Raw genomic sequence first — 16,402 nt, 5'->3', positions numbered from 1 at the left:
TGGCCGTCTCTGTTAATTCTTTGGCGCCAAAACGAGTCTCCAGCTTACGCATTATTTCTCGGAAAGAATGGCAACTTCCCATCTTTGTGACTAATGTGAAGTAGTCTAACGCCTTTCCTTCTAATGTCCAAGATAATCCCGGCGTTGACTGTCTGACCATTCGAGGACGTTCCTGTAACTGTCAAACTTCTGTTTGAATGACAGCCAATTTGTTTTACCATCGAACTTCAGATTTTTGGGTAATTTCATAGGATTTCCCCTTCTGGATGAATGTCCATGGTAGTCCTCAGAAAAGTCACTAACTAGAGGTAGCAGAAAAATCAAAGTAAAACTTTGACCTAGCGCTCGCCTCACGGCCATGATGGCGTTGTTCAATTCGACGTCTGGAGTAGTGTGACCTATCCTTCCTGTTTCTATAGCCCCTATAAGGGCTCTGTGAACTGGAATCAGAGCTGTAATGACGACGCGACTGGCCGTGACAGATTTAACCCTAAAAAGCTGTGTCCCGTCCTAGAAGGACTGTGTCGACGGCCTTGTCTGTTCCTTGATGGTGACCTTTACAGAACAGTGAACAATAAACAAAAACATAGGATGTCGTCTCTTCTCTCAATGACCAATCGCTCAAAGGAAACCGTACAAACGGACTTACTATCAACAATAACACAACGATGTCAGCACCCAAAACGAAACGACCGAGGGTGTTGTATTCTGACTCCGAGTGAACTTTTCGAAGCGTGAAGTCAGCGAGTGCAAATAGTTCTGTGTGTTTTCGTTAAAGACACTTTATCGATTAATTTTATAACAAAAGATGTCAATATACCATATCACGTTGATAATATTATTAATGTATTAAATATCTGAATTTAATTATGAATGCTATTTTTTATTGACGTTGCGAATTTTCGATGATGGTACGGTGCATTGGGGTCAAATATACAACTTCGTAGTGGAGGTATTTTTACGGTATAAAAATGTGGGAGAAAAATAATCAATCACTCCTGTGTGATCTAGACAGAGATATCTCAACCCTCGGGATGAGATATTTTTTTTAGGTTTAGCACTCGGCAAAGCCTCGTGCTAAACCTAGAACAATATCTCACCCTCTGGTTGAGATATCTCTGTCTATATCACACAGGAGTGATAGATTCTATTAATCTTTTCCCTACCAAAAACGGGAATGTACCTGTGAAGTGTGGGAGAAAAAGCCGCCCGTACAGTTTGGTATCCTCGAAGGAAGAGAGTTGGGGTTAATGAATATCCAACCATGCAGCACGGGGTTCATGGCGTCTTACTTCCGGTGGAAGCTCTGATGACGTAATGTAAACAGACCCTCGGCACACCAGGATCAAACTACTCTTCTCGTCTCATCCACAAGGTGATGCGGTGCATCGTGAACCTTTGATTTGTCCAGGGGTGCAGAAAGCGAAAGTGAGTATATCGACAATGCCTATATGGATACCCGAAACTGCAGGGTACGCACTATCGACGACATGAATATCCAGCCGACCTGCACGTTATATCATCCTAGTGGGATATTCTTTCTCGGTGGTAGTTCCCATACACCGAAATAATTTAGATTTGAAACTGTGACCACCATCATTTTTTAAATAAGCTTTTATTTTATGTTTGATGTTCATTATGAAATTGGGTCAGGGATTTTCCTTTCGGCAGATCAGCTCAAGGTTGGTCTAGAAATCATCGCGTCTTATCACTTGTACATGTAGTGCAGACTGACATATATTTTGTTGGGTAAAAAAACTCGAATCAGGATTCAGATGCGAAAAACTATGCCAATCGGTTCAAAATTCGGCACAAAATTCACAATTATGTCAACTAAAGTATATGGATAGGCTTGGTAATCAATAATCTGCGCATACATGTAACACATGAAGTGATTACAATTGCGAGTTATCTCCCGTTGAACTCTCAGCACGTGTACCGTTTCCAACGCCAACTTATAAAATGCTTAAATTTCATTAGAATAATCTGTTTATATCTTTTAAGCAACGTCATATAAACAGATATTTTCACCACAAACATTAATGTTTATTTATAGTGTTGTATATTCGAAGACATTTCTTTTAAGTACCGAAATGTCACATAATAAGCCAACGACAATGAACATTAACTTTTTAAACTTCATCCGTAGTCCACTGCATAATAACGTGTCTTTCTTTGTCAGGCATTCATAACAGATATTTAAAAAATGAAAAGACACTCATCGAATGAAACCTTTTATTGGGGAAAAACGATGAGATTCTGGAATTTGTCCTATTGCATAACTTGTATTGAACTTGCCTCTTCTTCTGGCAGCGTTATACAGTATATTAGGCCAGGCACCGTACAATGTGACACTCATGACATTTACACAACGGCCGTTACACATGAACTCCCTTGCTAAATGATTTGGTTGATGCTAGTGTATCACATACCTTAACATTACAAATTAATGTTCTGGTCACCAACGTATGTGTGTGTGTGTTTCTGTTCAATCTCGATCACACGTGCACTTCACCTACTGTCAGCTCATGAACCGAATACATATCCATGTTGTTATATACACGTTAGAACACATGTATGGCAATAGTTACCTTGACGTCAACCATATATACATTTAGTCCGAATTATTCTGACGGTTTATCGACTTTTTTCATATCGGTCTGACGTCGGTTAGTCGACGACAGACCGATATGAAAAAAGTCGATAAAACGTCAGGATAATTCGGACTAATATACATTATGCTAACTGACAGTAAACAACATGAGTGTACATATTTTTGATACGTTCGGGCTATATATCAATTTGTGACAGCCGTGTATTTAGCTGTATTATTTTGTTTCTTTCATAATCTGAAGTAATATGGCTGGTGGTGAACAGTTAAGTCGTCACAATGCTACAATCCTCGATGACCTAGACAAGGGGGATATGGTGGAATTCCCACGTCCATTATATTCTCACTGGGGTGTTTATATAGGTAAGTGAATCCATGTGCGATATGAAAGTGTTTGTATTAGGCCCATTAGTGTCTATTGATGCTTCATTTCCAGTATCCCGGTTCTCACATTTTTAGAAGGCATTACTTTAATTCTACCTAAATTTGAATGGCTGGTGTCGTTGATGAAGCAGAAAACGATTACTTTTCCGGATCTTCTGTAAATATTCCAAAGTTTATCGGTCTTGTTCACACTTGGTTTTTCTCTCACAATTTTGTGTTAGATACCACATTTTAATACGTATCTTACTATCATGCACGCTGTGGATGTTTGCTATACTCATGAACTTTTAAAGTAACAAATCTCAATGTAATTTGTGGTCACTACGTATACATTAAAGGGGCATCACGCTGAAGTAACGTTTTTTTTGTGTATTTTTTTCAAATACTACATAAACATATCAAGTGAGACTCCTTATGGAAAATAACGATCGGATTTGGCTGATATAGATTCATAAAAATGATTAAATCTAAGATAATCATCGGTATTTCTACCTATCTGACCAACGTTTTGTTTCGGGATTTCTCTCTACTAACGCATGCGCATAGCACACCATTTCTTTGTAAACAAAATGACTGGCCGTGTGAAGTAAGCGAAAGAAAAGTGTTGTACCGTGTCAGCTACGAAGCGAACAGTTGCCAAATGGTCAAAAGATAGCGCAAGGGGTACGTTACGGAATCATTATTGCCAGTGGGAAGTATTCAAAGCAGAAAATAACTGCCCTAGCAGTTAGTACGGTGCATGTATTCTTCCGGATAAACGGTTAATTAGCTGAAATAAAATCGACAGAAATGCTAGCGCTGTTTATGTTATGAATAAATATCTAAAACTATTAACCTCGCTAGTACCATTGTGTGAGTTTGAACACAGACGAACTTAGTTTAATATGTTAATGGGCATGTATCGGAGAGAGTTTACTTTGTGTTTTTATAATTTTGCCATGAGGCCATCCAAGGGATATAACTGTACATGTTGTGATGGCCACGGCGTATTCTGTTCTCTGATCCTCTGACGGTACTCGGGGTCAAATGAGATACGTGCGCTTTTAGATTTACATAATTTATAATATTACCGGGGTCAGTAAAATGGTATGATTTAATTATACTGCTGAATTAAACGAATTTTTTTTTGTTTTGACATGCAAGATTTAAATTAGTAATAATATGAATGCCCGGCCTCCTCTGGCGCGACGACGCAATATATAAAAAAAAAATCGCTCTTCGTCAGAAAGCTACGTTATCGCAGCTAGATTAAAAATATCAAAATGACGGACCAGGATGAATAACTGAGGAAGGAGAACCAACCTACTTCTAGTAAATAGGATCGCATTTTTTTTTTTTTTAAATCGTAATTTTTCAACAGTTCACGTTTTCATATGATGTTGACTTAGAATGTATGATCATGTAACAACCTTTTCTCTATAAAGAATAAATTTTCGACTTCAGATAGAATCGGAATACGTATTGAAAATAGTGGAAAAAATATTTGATTACGTTGTAAAAATGGCGCGTGCTGCCGATAACTACGGCTTCTGTTTCGGACAAAAGGAACTGATTAAAGAAAAGTCTCAACATAAAAAGGTCTATTTACAAGTATGCTTTAATCTCTGTAAAGTATTGAAAAAATATAATTATCCCACTAGGATGATATAACGTGTCCTTATTGACACATATTCTACATGTACACGTAGTGGTTTTGCCATACAGTTTATTGTGTGTGATGGCTAATATGACTTACTAAGTGTTATCGTATGGAGACAGTGAAAGTGGGAAAGAGAGTATACATACATTTATATGCATGGTCTAAAAATATAAATGGCCAAAGACATTGAGTTGTAAAATGTAATAAATAAATTCACAAACGTTTCCTTTTTTATTCGCGTGTAGTTTGTCATTGCATATATGCACTTTATGTAAACATTTGAAAGGGATATTCGTCTCGTGAATATTCCTTTTTTACAGAAAGGTTTGTCCCATTGTTGAGGGAAGGTGTTTAGCCCCGTACCACCTGTACCGGTCGCATTCCGCTACTAAATTCAATATATATTTATATTTATCTACTTTATGTTTATGCCTATTATCATTGTTGACATTTAATTGTAAATGTATGACGGGATAAGGCTGTGATAAATTGTAAAAACTTATGCCCCAACCCTTGTTTGATTTTATTGGCAACACATTTATGTTTAAAGCTAAATAAATTTAAATTCTGAATATTGGCAAGTGTGCAATTAACTTCTGATAATGAATAATTCCTGTTCAATAAGTTTGAATACGGACTTAGAACTCATATTACTTGGTTTTATAGTGCGGCAAGAAGTTGCAGTTGCCTGGCGGCCCCTCTCTGGGGGCCCCTTTGGAAACCGTTTCCTGCCTAGTCAGGTGACGTTATCGACGCTATTTTTAGCAGGACTTTCCCGAACAAAGTGGTCAAACTGGACATTTGGAACTGACTATGAATATGGGGATAGCGAGGTACCATAAGTGGAAGTGCATACAATACATATATTCATTAAAAAAATGGCTCTTCACGTGATGTCCCTTTGACAACACTCCCTGACATGGCTTGTGAGCATTAAAAGGTATACGTCTGACTCATTGTTTTGATGGTGGTCATCTCCACCAGTATGACAATGATGGTCATCTCTAACAGTATGACAATGAAAGTCATCTCTACCAGTATGACAATGATGGTCATCTCTATCAGTATGACAATATGATAATATCTAACAGTGTGGCAATATGATAATCTCTAACAGAATGACAATTATGATAATCTCTAACAGTATGACAATAATGAAAATCTCTACCAGTATGACAATGGTGTTCATCTCTACCAGTATGATAATATCTAACAGTGTGACAATATGATAATCTCTAATAGTATGACAATTGTGATAATCTCTAACAGTATGACAATGATGGTCATCTCTCCCAGTATGACAATATGATAATATCTACCACTATGTCAATGATGGTCCTCTCTACCAGTATGACAATGATGGTAGAGATCACCAGTATGACAATATGATAATATCTACCACTATGTCAATGATGGTCCTCTCTACCAGTATGACAATGATGGTCATCTCTACCAATATGACAATATGATAATCTCTTACAGTATGACAATTATAATAATCTCTACCAGTATGACAATATGATAATCTCTAACAGTATGACAATGATGGTCATCTCTACCAGTATGGCAATGATGGTCATCTCTCTCAGTATGACAATATGATAATATCTACCAATATGTCAATGATGGTCATCTCTACACGTATGACAATGATGGTAATCTCTACCAGTATGACAATATGATAATATCTACCACTATGTCAATGATGGTCCTCTCTACCAGTATGACAATGATGGTCATCTCTACCAGTATGACAATATGATAATCTCTTACAGTATGATAATTATGATAATCTCTAACAGTATGACAATGATGGTCATCTCTACCGGTATGATAATATGATAATCTCTACCAGTATAACAATGATGGTCATCTCTACAAGTATGACAATGATGGTCATCTCTACCAGTATGCCAATGATGGTCATCTCTACCAGTATGACAATATGATAATATCTAACAGTGTGACAATATGATAATCTCTAACGGTATGACAATGATGGTAATCTCTATCAGTATGACGATATGATAATCTCTAACAGTGTGTCAATGATGGTCATCTCTATCAGTATGACAATATGATAATTTCTAACAGTATGACAATTATGATAATCTCTACCAGTATGACAATGATGGTCATCTCTATCAGTATGACAATATGATAATTTCTACCAGTAAGTCAATGATGATCATCACTACCAGTAGGACAATGATGGTCATCTCTATCTGTATGACAATATTATAATATCTAACAGTGTGACAATGATGGTCATCTCTACCAGTAAGTCAATCATGATCATCTCTACCAGTAGGACAATGATGGTCATCTCATCCAGTATGCCAATGATAGTCATCTCTATCTGTATGACAATATAATAATATCTAACAGTGTGACAATGATGTTCATCTCTACCAGTATGACAATGATGGTCATCTCTACCAGTATGACAATGATGGTCATCTCTACCAATATGACAATAATGGTCATCTTTAACAGTATGACAATTATGATAATCTCTAACAGTATGACAATATGATAATCTCTAACAATATGACAATAATTGTCATCTCTTCCAGTATGACAATATGATAATATCTACCACTATGTCAATGATTGTCATCTCTACCAGTATGACAATGATGGTCATCTCTACCAGTATGACAATATGATAATCTCTAACAGTATCACAATTATAATAATCTCTATCAGTATGACAATATGATAATCTCTAACAGTGTGACAATGATGGTCATCTCTACCAGTAAGTCAATGATGATCATCTCTACCAGTATGACAATGATGGTCATCTCTACCAGTATGCCAATGATGGTCATCTCTATCAGTATGACAATATGATAATTTCTAACAGTATGACAATTATGATAATCTCTACCAGTATGACAATGATGGTCATCTCTACCAGTATGACTATTATATTCATCTCTTCAAGTATGATAAAGATGTTCATATCTACCAGTATAACAACGATGGTCATATCTACCTGTATGCCTATGCTATTCATCTCTACCAGTATTACAATGATGGTCACCTCTATCAGTATGGCAATGATGGTCATCTCTTATAGTTTAACAATGACGTCATCGCTAATAGTATGACATTGACATCATCTCTACCAGTATGACAATGATGGTCATTTCAATACAAATTTCTGTTATATACCTAAATTTGCATTTCTCAGTGATAACAGTTTGTTTCTTTGGTGGTCATCTCTACCAGTTTGACAATGATGGTCATCTCTTTAAGTATGACAATGATGGTCATCTTTACAAATATGACAAAGATGTTCATCTCTACCAGTATGACAATGATGGTCATTTCAATACAAATTTCTGTTTTATACCTAATTTTGCATTTCACAGTGATAACAGTTTGTTTCTTTGGTGGTCATCTCTACCAGTTTGACAATGATGGTCATCTCTTTAAGTATGACAATGATGGTCATCTTTACAAATATGACAAAGATGTTCATCTCTACCAGTATGACAATGGTGGTCTTCTCTACCAATACAAATGTCTGTTATATACCTAAATGTTCATTTCTCAATGATAACAGTTTATGTTTCTTTGTTGATGTCATATTCGACACAGAATGCTCTTTGTTAGAAGAATTTTTGGATACGTTTTTCAGTGTTTATCAGGTGGGTTTCGGAAACGGTACCTTAACCTGGATTAACTTGCATCGACATAACAGCCATTTTGGGCAATCTGGATAATCATCAAATTAACTCTGAACACACGAAATAAGATTTTTTTAACTTTTATTTAAGTCTATCTTTATGACAACATAACCATTCTGTCCTTCCTACATATTGTTTTGAGAACTTAGTCAATCGGAAGGAGTTTATTTAAATTGATGCATATATTTTTTAACACTCTTTTTCAATCTAAACGAACCTAAACGTATCCGGATAAATCCTGGATGTTGTCATTGTATGTCATCAAAGTATTTTCTTGTATTAACTGTGGAATATAATATATTACTGCATGCTATTTTTATCATCTTTATTTGCACCTGATTTTAGTTTTTTTATGATGGAACGAAATATAAATTTTGTTTAGATATCTAGACGTGAAATTCTGTTACAATTTACTTCGTATTCTGAAAAAAATTCGAAAGCCTCTTCGCTCAGAAACTGCAATAAAAAAGCAAAGAAAAACGAGGGGCTATGTTGCATAGAATGCCAATATTTCAGAGGTTAACTTTTTTTTCAAAATGATGACAACAAATTATTTGAAAGTCATCGTATGGCATTCCCTGTAACAACACGAACTATTGGCGAATTTCAGCAAAGTTAAAAGAAACATTTTCTCTAAACCACATGAAGAAATCCAATCAACATTTATCATGTTTTTACAAAGCTTAACTAAGGTTATCACTAATTATGAGAGAACACGATAATTAGCCAGTAGGTAAGGAGTTAAGAAGTTGGCGAATGGATGTGAAAGAAGGTATATGATTCCCTCATAATATTTTTTATTTAAGGTGATGACAAAATTGTACATTTATCTGGAGCTGACGATGCCGACAGCAGTGACGCCTTCACATCGGGCAGCCTCTTTTCCATTGGTGGAATGTGTTTTAACAAAGCCTTTGTGAGGATTGATGACTTTCGGCAGGTTGCCATGGGATGTAAAGCCAAAATAAACAACAAAAAGGACCGCCATTCCACGTATGTACTGTATCTATAACATGAACAAGAAATCAACAACCTATTTGAAAATTGTATTTGTTACATCATGCTACCACAATTGGTACGCTACCCAATCGGAACACGGTCATAAAAAGGTTCAAATAAAACTTTAAATATAAAATGATGTATTGTCCTCGGATGATATACCTGTTAAGATATTTAGCAGCATTTCCACCAAAACAGTTTATTTTCAGCGACTTTTTAACAGTACATGGTGACTTTAAAGTAAACATGTAAGAAAATTAGAAAAAAAGTCTCGTACGTCGACGACATTTTGGAGTTTTTTTTAAGTGGCTGTTTATAGGCATGTTTAAATATTCATTTTTGGTCTTAAGTGTCTCTAAACATATGTACAGCAAAGAGGGCAAGCTGTCTATTCGAACAATATAACGTTACAAATGTACAACTTACGACTGCAATAGATAATATTATATGATTCCAAACTTTGTACACGATAGATATACATAAACTGAGGTTACGGTTAGTTTGAAAAAAAATTCAATTGTGATGTCCCTTTATCCTGTTTAAAATAAAGGACAATATGGACAATGTGATGGAAATGGCGTTCAAACTCAATCAATTGTTCAACACATATCTTAATTCTTATCATTTATGTTTCATTCATAAAACGATGTGTGATTGCCCAAAAATATACCCCTTGCACGCATACACCGGCCAAAAGTCATTATGATACTCGCATAGATATGTATACAATATGTTTACACAGGCAGAATCTACCGGTTAGGATGTCGTCTAACTTCGTGTGCTTTTCCTTGTTTCTATAAAGTATGGATGGAATGATGGACAAAGAAAGGTATGAAATCTGGAAAGAACTAGCAAATACGATTCGTAACATTTACACTAAATGATAGCAACAAAAGCAACATGTGTTAACGGGAACATTTTTAAACAGCATCTCATTTTTTTATCATATGTAAATGGCTTACAAGGCGCATGTTTGATGCGAGTAATGAGAAAGTTGTGAATAAGGTTTAAAATGTTCACAATTATATATAAATATTCATCGAAATATATACGTATGCGTAGGAAACTTTGGTATAATGAAAAAGAAAAGCTGTTTGAATACAGTTGATCAAGTGCTGTTAATAGTTGATTACGTGTTATATTATCTCGATGAACCATGACGAAAAGAAAATAACTTGTGCGTAAACCTCGCTAATCTAAATATCACGTACATGAAGAACCGTTACCAAAATGTGACGAAATTCATATTATAGTTATAGATAATCACAATGTATTTTCAGGGTGCCAGCGATGAGAAAATAGTTCGAACGACAAACACTGAAAATACTGTATGATAAACTATTTATCATCAATATACTACTACCTTATATATTGCTCCATTTATAAAACTAAACTAAACACCATGTTTTCCAAATGAATTCTAAGCTCAATGGTCAACGACCGCCTGTAACAAACGTTAACGAATAAAAAATTTGCGTGGAGGAATACAATGGACATTAAAACTACGTAGAAAAAGATATATTTTTAAAACAATCCTATCATCATTTGCTTTTCCATTCTCACATTTACACATGCAATGGTGTTGTTATTCTCACAATATTTCCCCATAACTTTGTATTGATATGTATTTGATGGACTATTGTCTTACGCGGATCACTTTTGTGTAGACACTATGTCCGGTTTCGGACGTCATCTGGCGCGAGCAGACGTTCTTTTTGGGGAATGGGAAAATCCGTTTTTAAGTTCTTCTCAAGTTCTTCTCAAGTCGTTCTCAACTTCTTCTCATACTGATAACCAATGAAAATGAATACATCATGCTACCGGTAGGTGGTATACAGTAGTATATATATGATAATAAAGATAAACCACAGCACAGCAAACAAAAATAACTATTTCTATCCATACCTAATACGTAATTTATATTTTTGTATTAAATAATTTTTTGGGTTTACCTAATACAAGATAAAGGAGCGTACGAATCTATATGGAAACGTAGAATATTACAGTACATACACATAATACATTTCACATATAGATTTATTATATACTTACAATTAATTATCTTTTTATAGTAGTATCGTTTTGTTTCATTAGGCCACTACAAGCAGATGATATTGTCAGGAGAGCCTACGAAATGGTTGGAGAAATCGGCTACAATGTCCTGTGGAATAACTGTGAACACTTTGCATCCTTCCTAAGATACAACAAAAAGCAATCAAAGCAGGTAAATGGGTATCAGGTCAAAAGAATCTATAATACGGTATATACATGTAGTGACTACAGGACTACGGAGTACAGCGGTAGGTACGTCATTAGGATTTAGATAGTGCTATGTCTACAAAATAGCCATTTTAAGGTATTACACAATGTTCTGACTAAGAACAATTGACTACTTAGATGTATTAGGATGAAAGAACACGTGCATTATTTATAATATACATGTCATGTCCATAACGTAGGGTTATTTCTAAGTGTTAAGCAGTGTTCAGACTACATATCGGAGACATTATTACTGTAAGTATTTAGTAACATGTTTCTGAGGACAGATGGGGTACATAGTTACTGCAAGTAGTAAGTAGCATTCTGACAACAGATGAGATGTATTATTACTGTAAGTATTTAGTAACATCCTGTTAGTATTATAGTAAAGTTCTGAGTACATATGATATACATTTTTACTATAAGTATCATTCTGTGGACATATGAAGTACATTATTACTGTATTGAGTAACATTCTGACTGCAAATTAGGTAAGTATTACTGTAAGTATATAGTAACATTATGATTACAGATGGGTACATAGTTACTGGAAGTATTTAGTAGCATTCTGACAACAGATGAAATGCATTGTTACTGTAAGTATTTAGTAACATTTCTAAGTACAGATGAGGTACAATATTACTTAAAGTATTTAGCAACATTCTGACTACCGATGGGTTACATTATTACTGTTCTTATTATAATAACGTTCTGAGTACAGATGATATTCATTTTTACTGTAGTAGCATTCTGACTACAGTTGAGGTACATTATTACTGTATATAATAACGTTCTGAGTACAGATTATATACATTTTTACTGTATTAGCATTCTGAATTCAGTTTAGGTACATTATTTCTGTATATAATAACATAGCATTCTGACTACAGTTGAGGTACATTAATACTGTATTTGGTAATATTCGGAGTACAGATGAGATACAGTTTTACTGTGGTATCATTCTGACTACAGTTGAACATTATCACTGCAACCAGTGCAACGTGAACAACCGGTGAAGCATATCGCGAAGAGGAAGTTGTTCTATCATGACTGTGTATAGGCACTACAGTAACTTTTGCCGTGATGCCTTTCTCCACATTTAATTTTTACTTAGATGATTTACAATATTTAGACATGGATGTACATTCCAAACAGTTTTGATATAATATATCGCGTCATACACCATGTATCCTATGTTCCAGGCTGATACTGCTTTGAAAACGAGTGCGACATTAGGTGGAGTAGCGGCCCTTGGAATTGGTGCCATGGTTTATAAGAAACACCGTAAGAAAGAGAAAGAAGCGAGGTCAGCAAACCGTTAACATAGACAATAGATACACATTGAAATTGATATCCAGACTTCTGACCTGCTATAGGATTAGCGTTTCAATGGTGTGCTACATTGTATATAACATAGACAATAGATACACATTGAAATTGATATCCAGACTTCTAACCTGCTATAGGATTAACGTTTTAATGGTGTGCTACATTATATATAACATAGACAATAGATACACATGGAAATTGATATCCAGACTTCTAACCTGCTATAGGATTAGCGTTTCAATGGTGTGCTACATTGTATATAACATAGACAATAGATACACATTGAAATTGATATCCAGACTTCTGACCTGGTATAGGATTAGCGTTTTAATGGTGTGCTACATTGTATAAAACATTGACATTTTCTTGACAGCAGTTTAATGCCGATTTACCATTGTAATGTGATTCAAGTTGGAACTATATTTACGCTTTTGAGCATGAATTAAAACTGTAGCCGGACAAAGGAACAATTCAATTACATCCTAGAGTTTCTGAGTACGTAAATGGTACCTATATCTTGATCTACCTGAGTTAGACTAATGATTAACTTACTAAGTAAGTCATTATAAGGGTTTAAATCTAGAACAAAAGTCATTAGCCATTTAGCACGAGTTGTGATTATTTCATTCAATTTTTTCAAGAAAACAGAGAATATCAGTAGTAACATATCCCTCAACTCGATATCGACAACATATGAACATGAAATAACCCACAATTACCCCTTTTTCTTCTCCCTTGTTTTTTTCTTTACCTCTTATGTTTTTGTTGAAACCGTTTTTCTGAAGATTAACACTTATATACATTCTGTATATCGGGTTCCTCGACTTCAGTTTCTTCTTTGTTTACTATAGTGTTCCCTTCAAGTATGCGTAACAACAAATCTGGACAGAAATTATGTTTTCCATCTATATACTCCATCCTACATTTGTAACATAAAATTATTTTAAGGGTGTGCGATTTGTCTTAATGATACCATTGGCATTATATATTGATCTTATATTAGCAATGAATATTGGATTGCAAATGCTTTCTTTTTTATAACAGACCTTTTTATTTGTTTATGACTGATATTACAGATAATGACAGGGCATTTCTACATCATCTTCTGTCATCTAAGTAAGACATGCTCCAATACAGGTATCACTGACATAGGTGTAAAAGGTGTAAGGTTTATTGGTATCCGGGTAGGCCAGTACTGGTACCACGGCCAAGCTTTCCTTAATGAAATCAAACCCCTTTTTGACATTCGACCGTCCAGTAAAACCTTGCAAACTTTGTTGTAAGTGTGATCAAAGGTTCAGCTGTTTGGGCTACTGCGAGCCTTTATAAGACATAACAACTACTTTATTATTTAGTCTTCATGAGACTTACAGGTTTATGTCTTCGTCTAGCGACACATACGTTTGCCCACCTTAAGACAACTTAACTAAACATATTCTAAAACAAATTTTGGTGAAGCCAATTTCTCCCTTTAGTTCATTTCCTGTCCATGCCATTGCCAACAACACATTTCTTTGTCTATATTTGACCTTTCATCTGAAATGTTATCTCAGTACAATCTTATACGGAGAGATCATTTTCGTTTACGGCCTCTAAGTGGTTTTTTTTTAATGAGTTTAGGTTTCGCGGGTAGTTTGTTAAATAAGCTTTCTTTTATGAAACTAACCTCTGTCCAAAAGTCAACAAGACTACGACATTTTTGTTTTTGTGTACGGACGTTATGTGTGTTCGTCAACTCCTTTCACCGGCTTCCTTGTTGGAGGGGTGTTTTAGTTTAAAGATTGCAAAGGGGGATAGTTTCATCTATATATTTTGTTACAGTACCAACATACGGCACCAGTTGTGGGGTGAGATTGTATGGCGGACATCTGTTTTCCCCCTCATAGCTCCCCTACATTTCCGAGCGAGATGTCTCTGTTTACCGCAATGATAACAGGTCCTCTGAGGTCGCATGGGTCCTAGTTAACAATGATAACAGGTCCTCAGAGGTCGCATGGGTCCTAGTTAACAATGATAACAAGTCATCAGAGGTCGCATGGGTCCTAGTTAACAATGATAACAGGTCCTCAGAGGTCGCATGGGTCCTAGTCTCTTCCAAATACTTTGTTGCGTCATTGCTATCTGTACCGCCGGTTCTAATGTTGTTGGTTCCTCCTCAAAACTTTCGTTTTAAGACAATCAATTCTTAACCCATCAAAGAACGAGTTCTCAAGCTGTTGTTGGATTATATTTTGATTTCCATTATTGGCCTGCGGATAAGCATTCTCTGCCAATTGAAGTAACCTTTCAAAAATATCTGTACACTCTCAGATTATGTTTGTTTGTTTTTTCTATTCAAAGCAAATGCCTGTTGCACATCGTTTATATCACCAATCCTACGTTTTATAAGTACTTTCAAATCCATCTAACTTGCTGCCTTGTTTGCTCTCACTGTCTCTTTAAAATAGCACTAAAATATCCATTTACGTGCCTGTATTCTTTTCCTGATAGTTTCTATTGTTTATTATAATTTATATCCCGTGTATTTATCTTTTTTTCTTTGTTTTATAAGGACAACAGACAATATCAGTAGTAAGATATACCTCATCTCAATATCTGTCGCTTATGTAAACAGTCACTGCGAACGTCTGTCATCGTATTACAAAACTAACGTTAACATTACATGAAGTATTAAACGCATACTCATTTCCTTAACAATCCTTTTTACTAATATTCTGCAATCCAAGATGTGCTCACAATATCTGACAATATCCAACGACATAATATAAAGTGTTCTCCCGTTCATTTTTTTAACTCTATTAAGGTATATTGTGAGAGTTTGTTGTTGTTATTTTACGTTTTATAAGTGAATGTGGTATTAATGTATGTCTGAATAGAGCAATATAAAGTGATTGAGAGAGTACATAGATGCTACTGTTGTATGGGACAGGATTTTGTTTGATAAGTACACGTTTCAAATTTTCAGTCTTTCGTCTTCCCATTAAAATGCATTTCATATTGAAAAATGTCCATGAAATTCAAAGATAGATGAAACTAGGAACAAATACGGCATCCGTATCTCAATCTGGGTCAAATCCATATGCCATGTTGTCAAAGAGGGATATTAATATGGTACAAGGAAATAAAAAATATCCAAATGAGATCCTGTAGACGACCTTATAACATGTCGGTAATCCGTGTTAACTGATAACTACCATATATATGTTGATTATACATGTTACGCTGTGATTTAAATTCGTGGCACTGATTCAGAAAAAGGGGAAAACGTATTGTGATACATATACATTTATGTGTTTCAAACAGCGGTTACAGTATTTCAGGAGTTTTGTCAAAATGCGTGTCCCAGCCTTTGCATATACAGATGTTGAAATTATGAAAGTATAATAACAAAGTGCCTACAGTAAAAGCCTTGATCCAATATCATTTCCCTTTCATGTTGAAATGCCCCTAAGGTAAAATATGTGTAGATCAGGTAACTCAAAT

The 16,402-nt window shown here is 35.2% G+C and overlaps 1 protein-coding gene across 3 annotated transcripts; it reads left to right on the top strand.

Annotated features, from left to right (window-relative positions):
* Nucleotides 1–1,318: 1,318 nt before the first annotated feature.
* Nucleotides 1,319–16,059, top strand: LOC110464887 (HRAS-like suppressor 3). Of its 3 annotated transcripts, none has more exons than XR_002464557.1 (6): nt 1,319–1,428; nt 2,856–2,974; nt 9,139–9,325; nt 10,074–10,160; nt 11,426–11,555; nt 12,793–16,059. XR_002464557.1 is itself a non-coding variant. In XM_021520348.1 (6 exons), exons 2-5 carry the CDS (start codon nt 2,860–2,862, stop codon nt 12,910–12,912), a joined length of 552 nt encoding a protein of 183 aa, XP_021376023.1. In that variant the 5' UTR covers nt 1,319–1,428; nt 2,856–2,859; the 3' UTR covers nt 12,913; nt 13,004–16,059. The 3 variants fall into 3 exon arrangements, 2 of the variants coding, with proteins under 2 accessions (XP_021376023.1, XP_021376021.1); XM_021520348.1 differs by lacking the exon at nt 10,074–10,160 and having other exon boundaries at nt 12,793–12,913; nt 13,004–16,059; XM_021520346.1 differs by lacking the exon at nt 10,074–10,160.
* The last annotated feature ends 343 nt before the right edge of the window (nt 16,060–16,402 follow it).

This window comes from Mizuhopecten yessoensis, unplaced genomic scaffold (assembly GCF_002113885.1).
Source record: "Mizuhopecten yessoensis strain PY_sf001 unplaced genomic scaffold, ASM211388v2 scaffold11039, whole genome shotgun sequence".
Classification (NCBI taxonomy): Eukaryota; Metazoa; Mollusca; class Bivalvia; order Pectinida; family Pectinidae; genus Mizuhopecten; species Mizuhopecten yessoensis.
The sequence above is the reverse complement of the archived record's forward strand: the minus strand, read 5'-3'. Positions and strand labels throughout refer to the sequence as shown.

What these genes read in the sequence shown, in the direction of transcription:
- LOC110464887 (XM_021520348.1), top strand. Translation starts at nt 2,860, where the DNA reads ATGGCTGGTGGTGAACAGTTAAGTCGTCACAATGCTACAATCCTCGAT. An exon ending in AAAAAGGACCGCCATTCCAC is followed by an intron (nt 9,326 to 11,425) that starts GTATGTACTGTA and finishes TTGTTTCATTAG; the next exon opens with GCCACTACAAGCAGATGATA. An exon ending in ACAAAAAGCAATCAAAGCAG is followed by an intron (nt 11,556 to 12,792) that starts GTAAATGGGTAT and finishes CCTATGTTCCAG; the next exon opens with GCTGATACTGCTTTGAAAAC.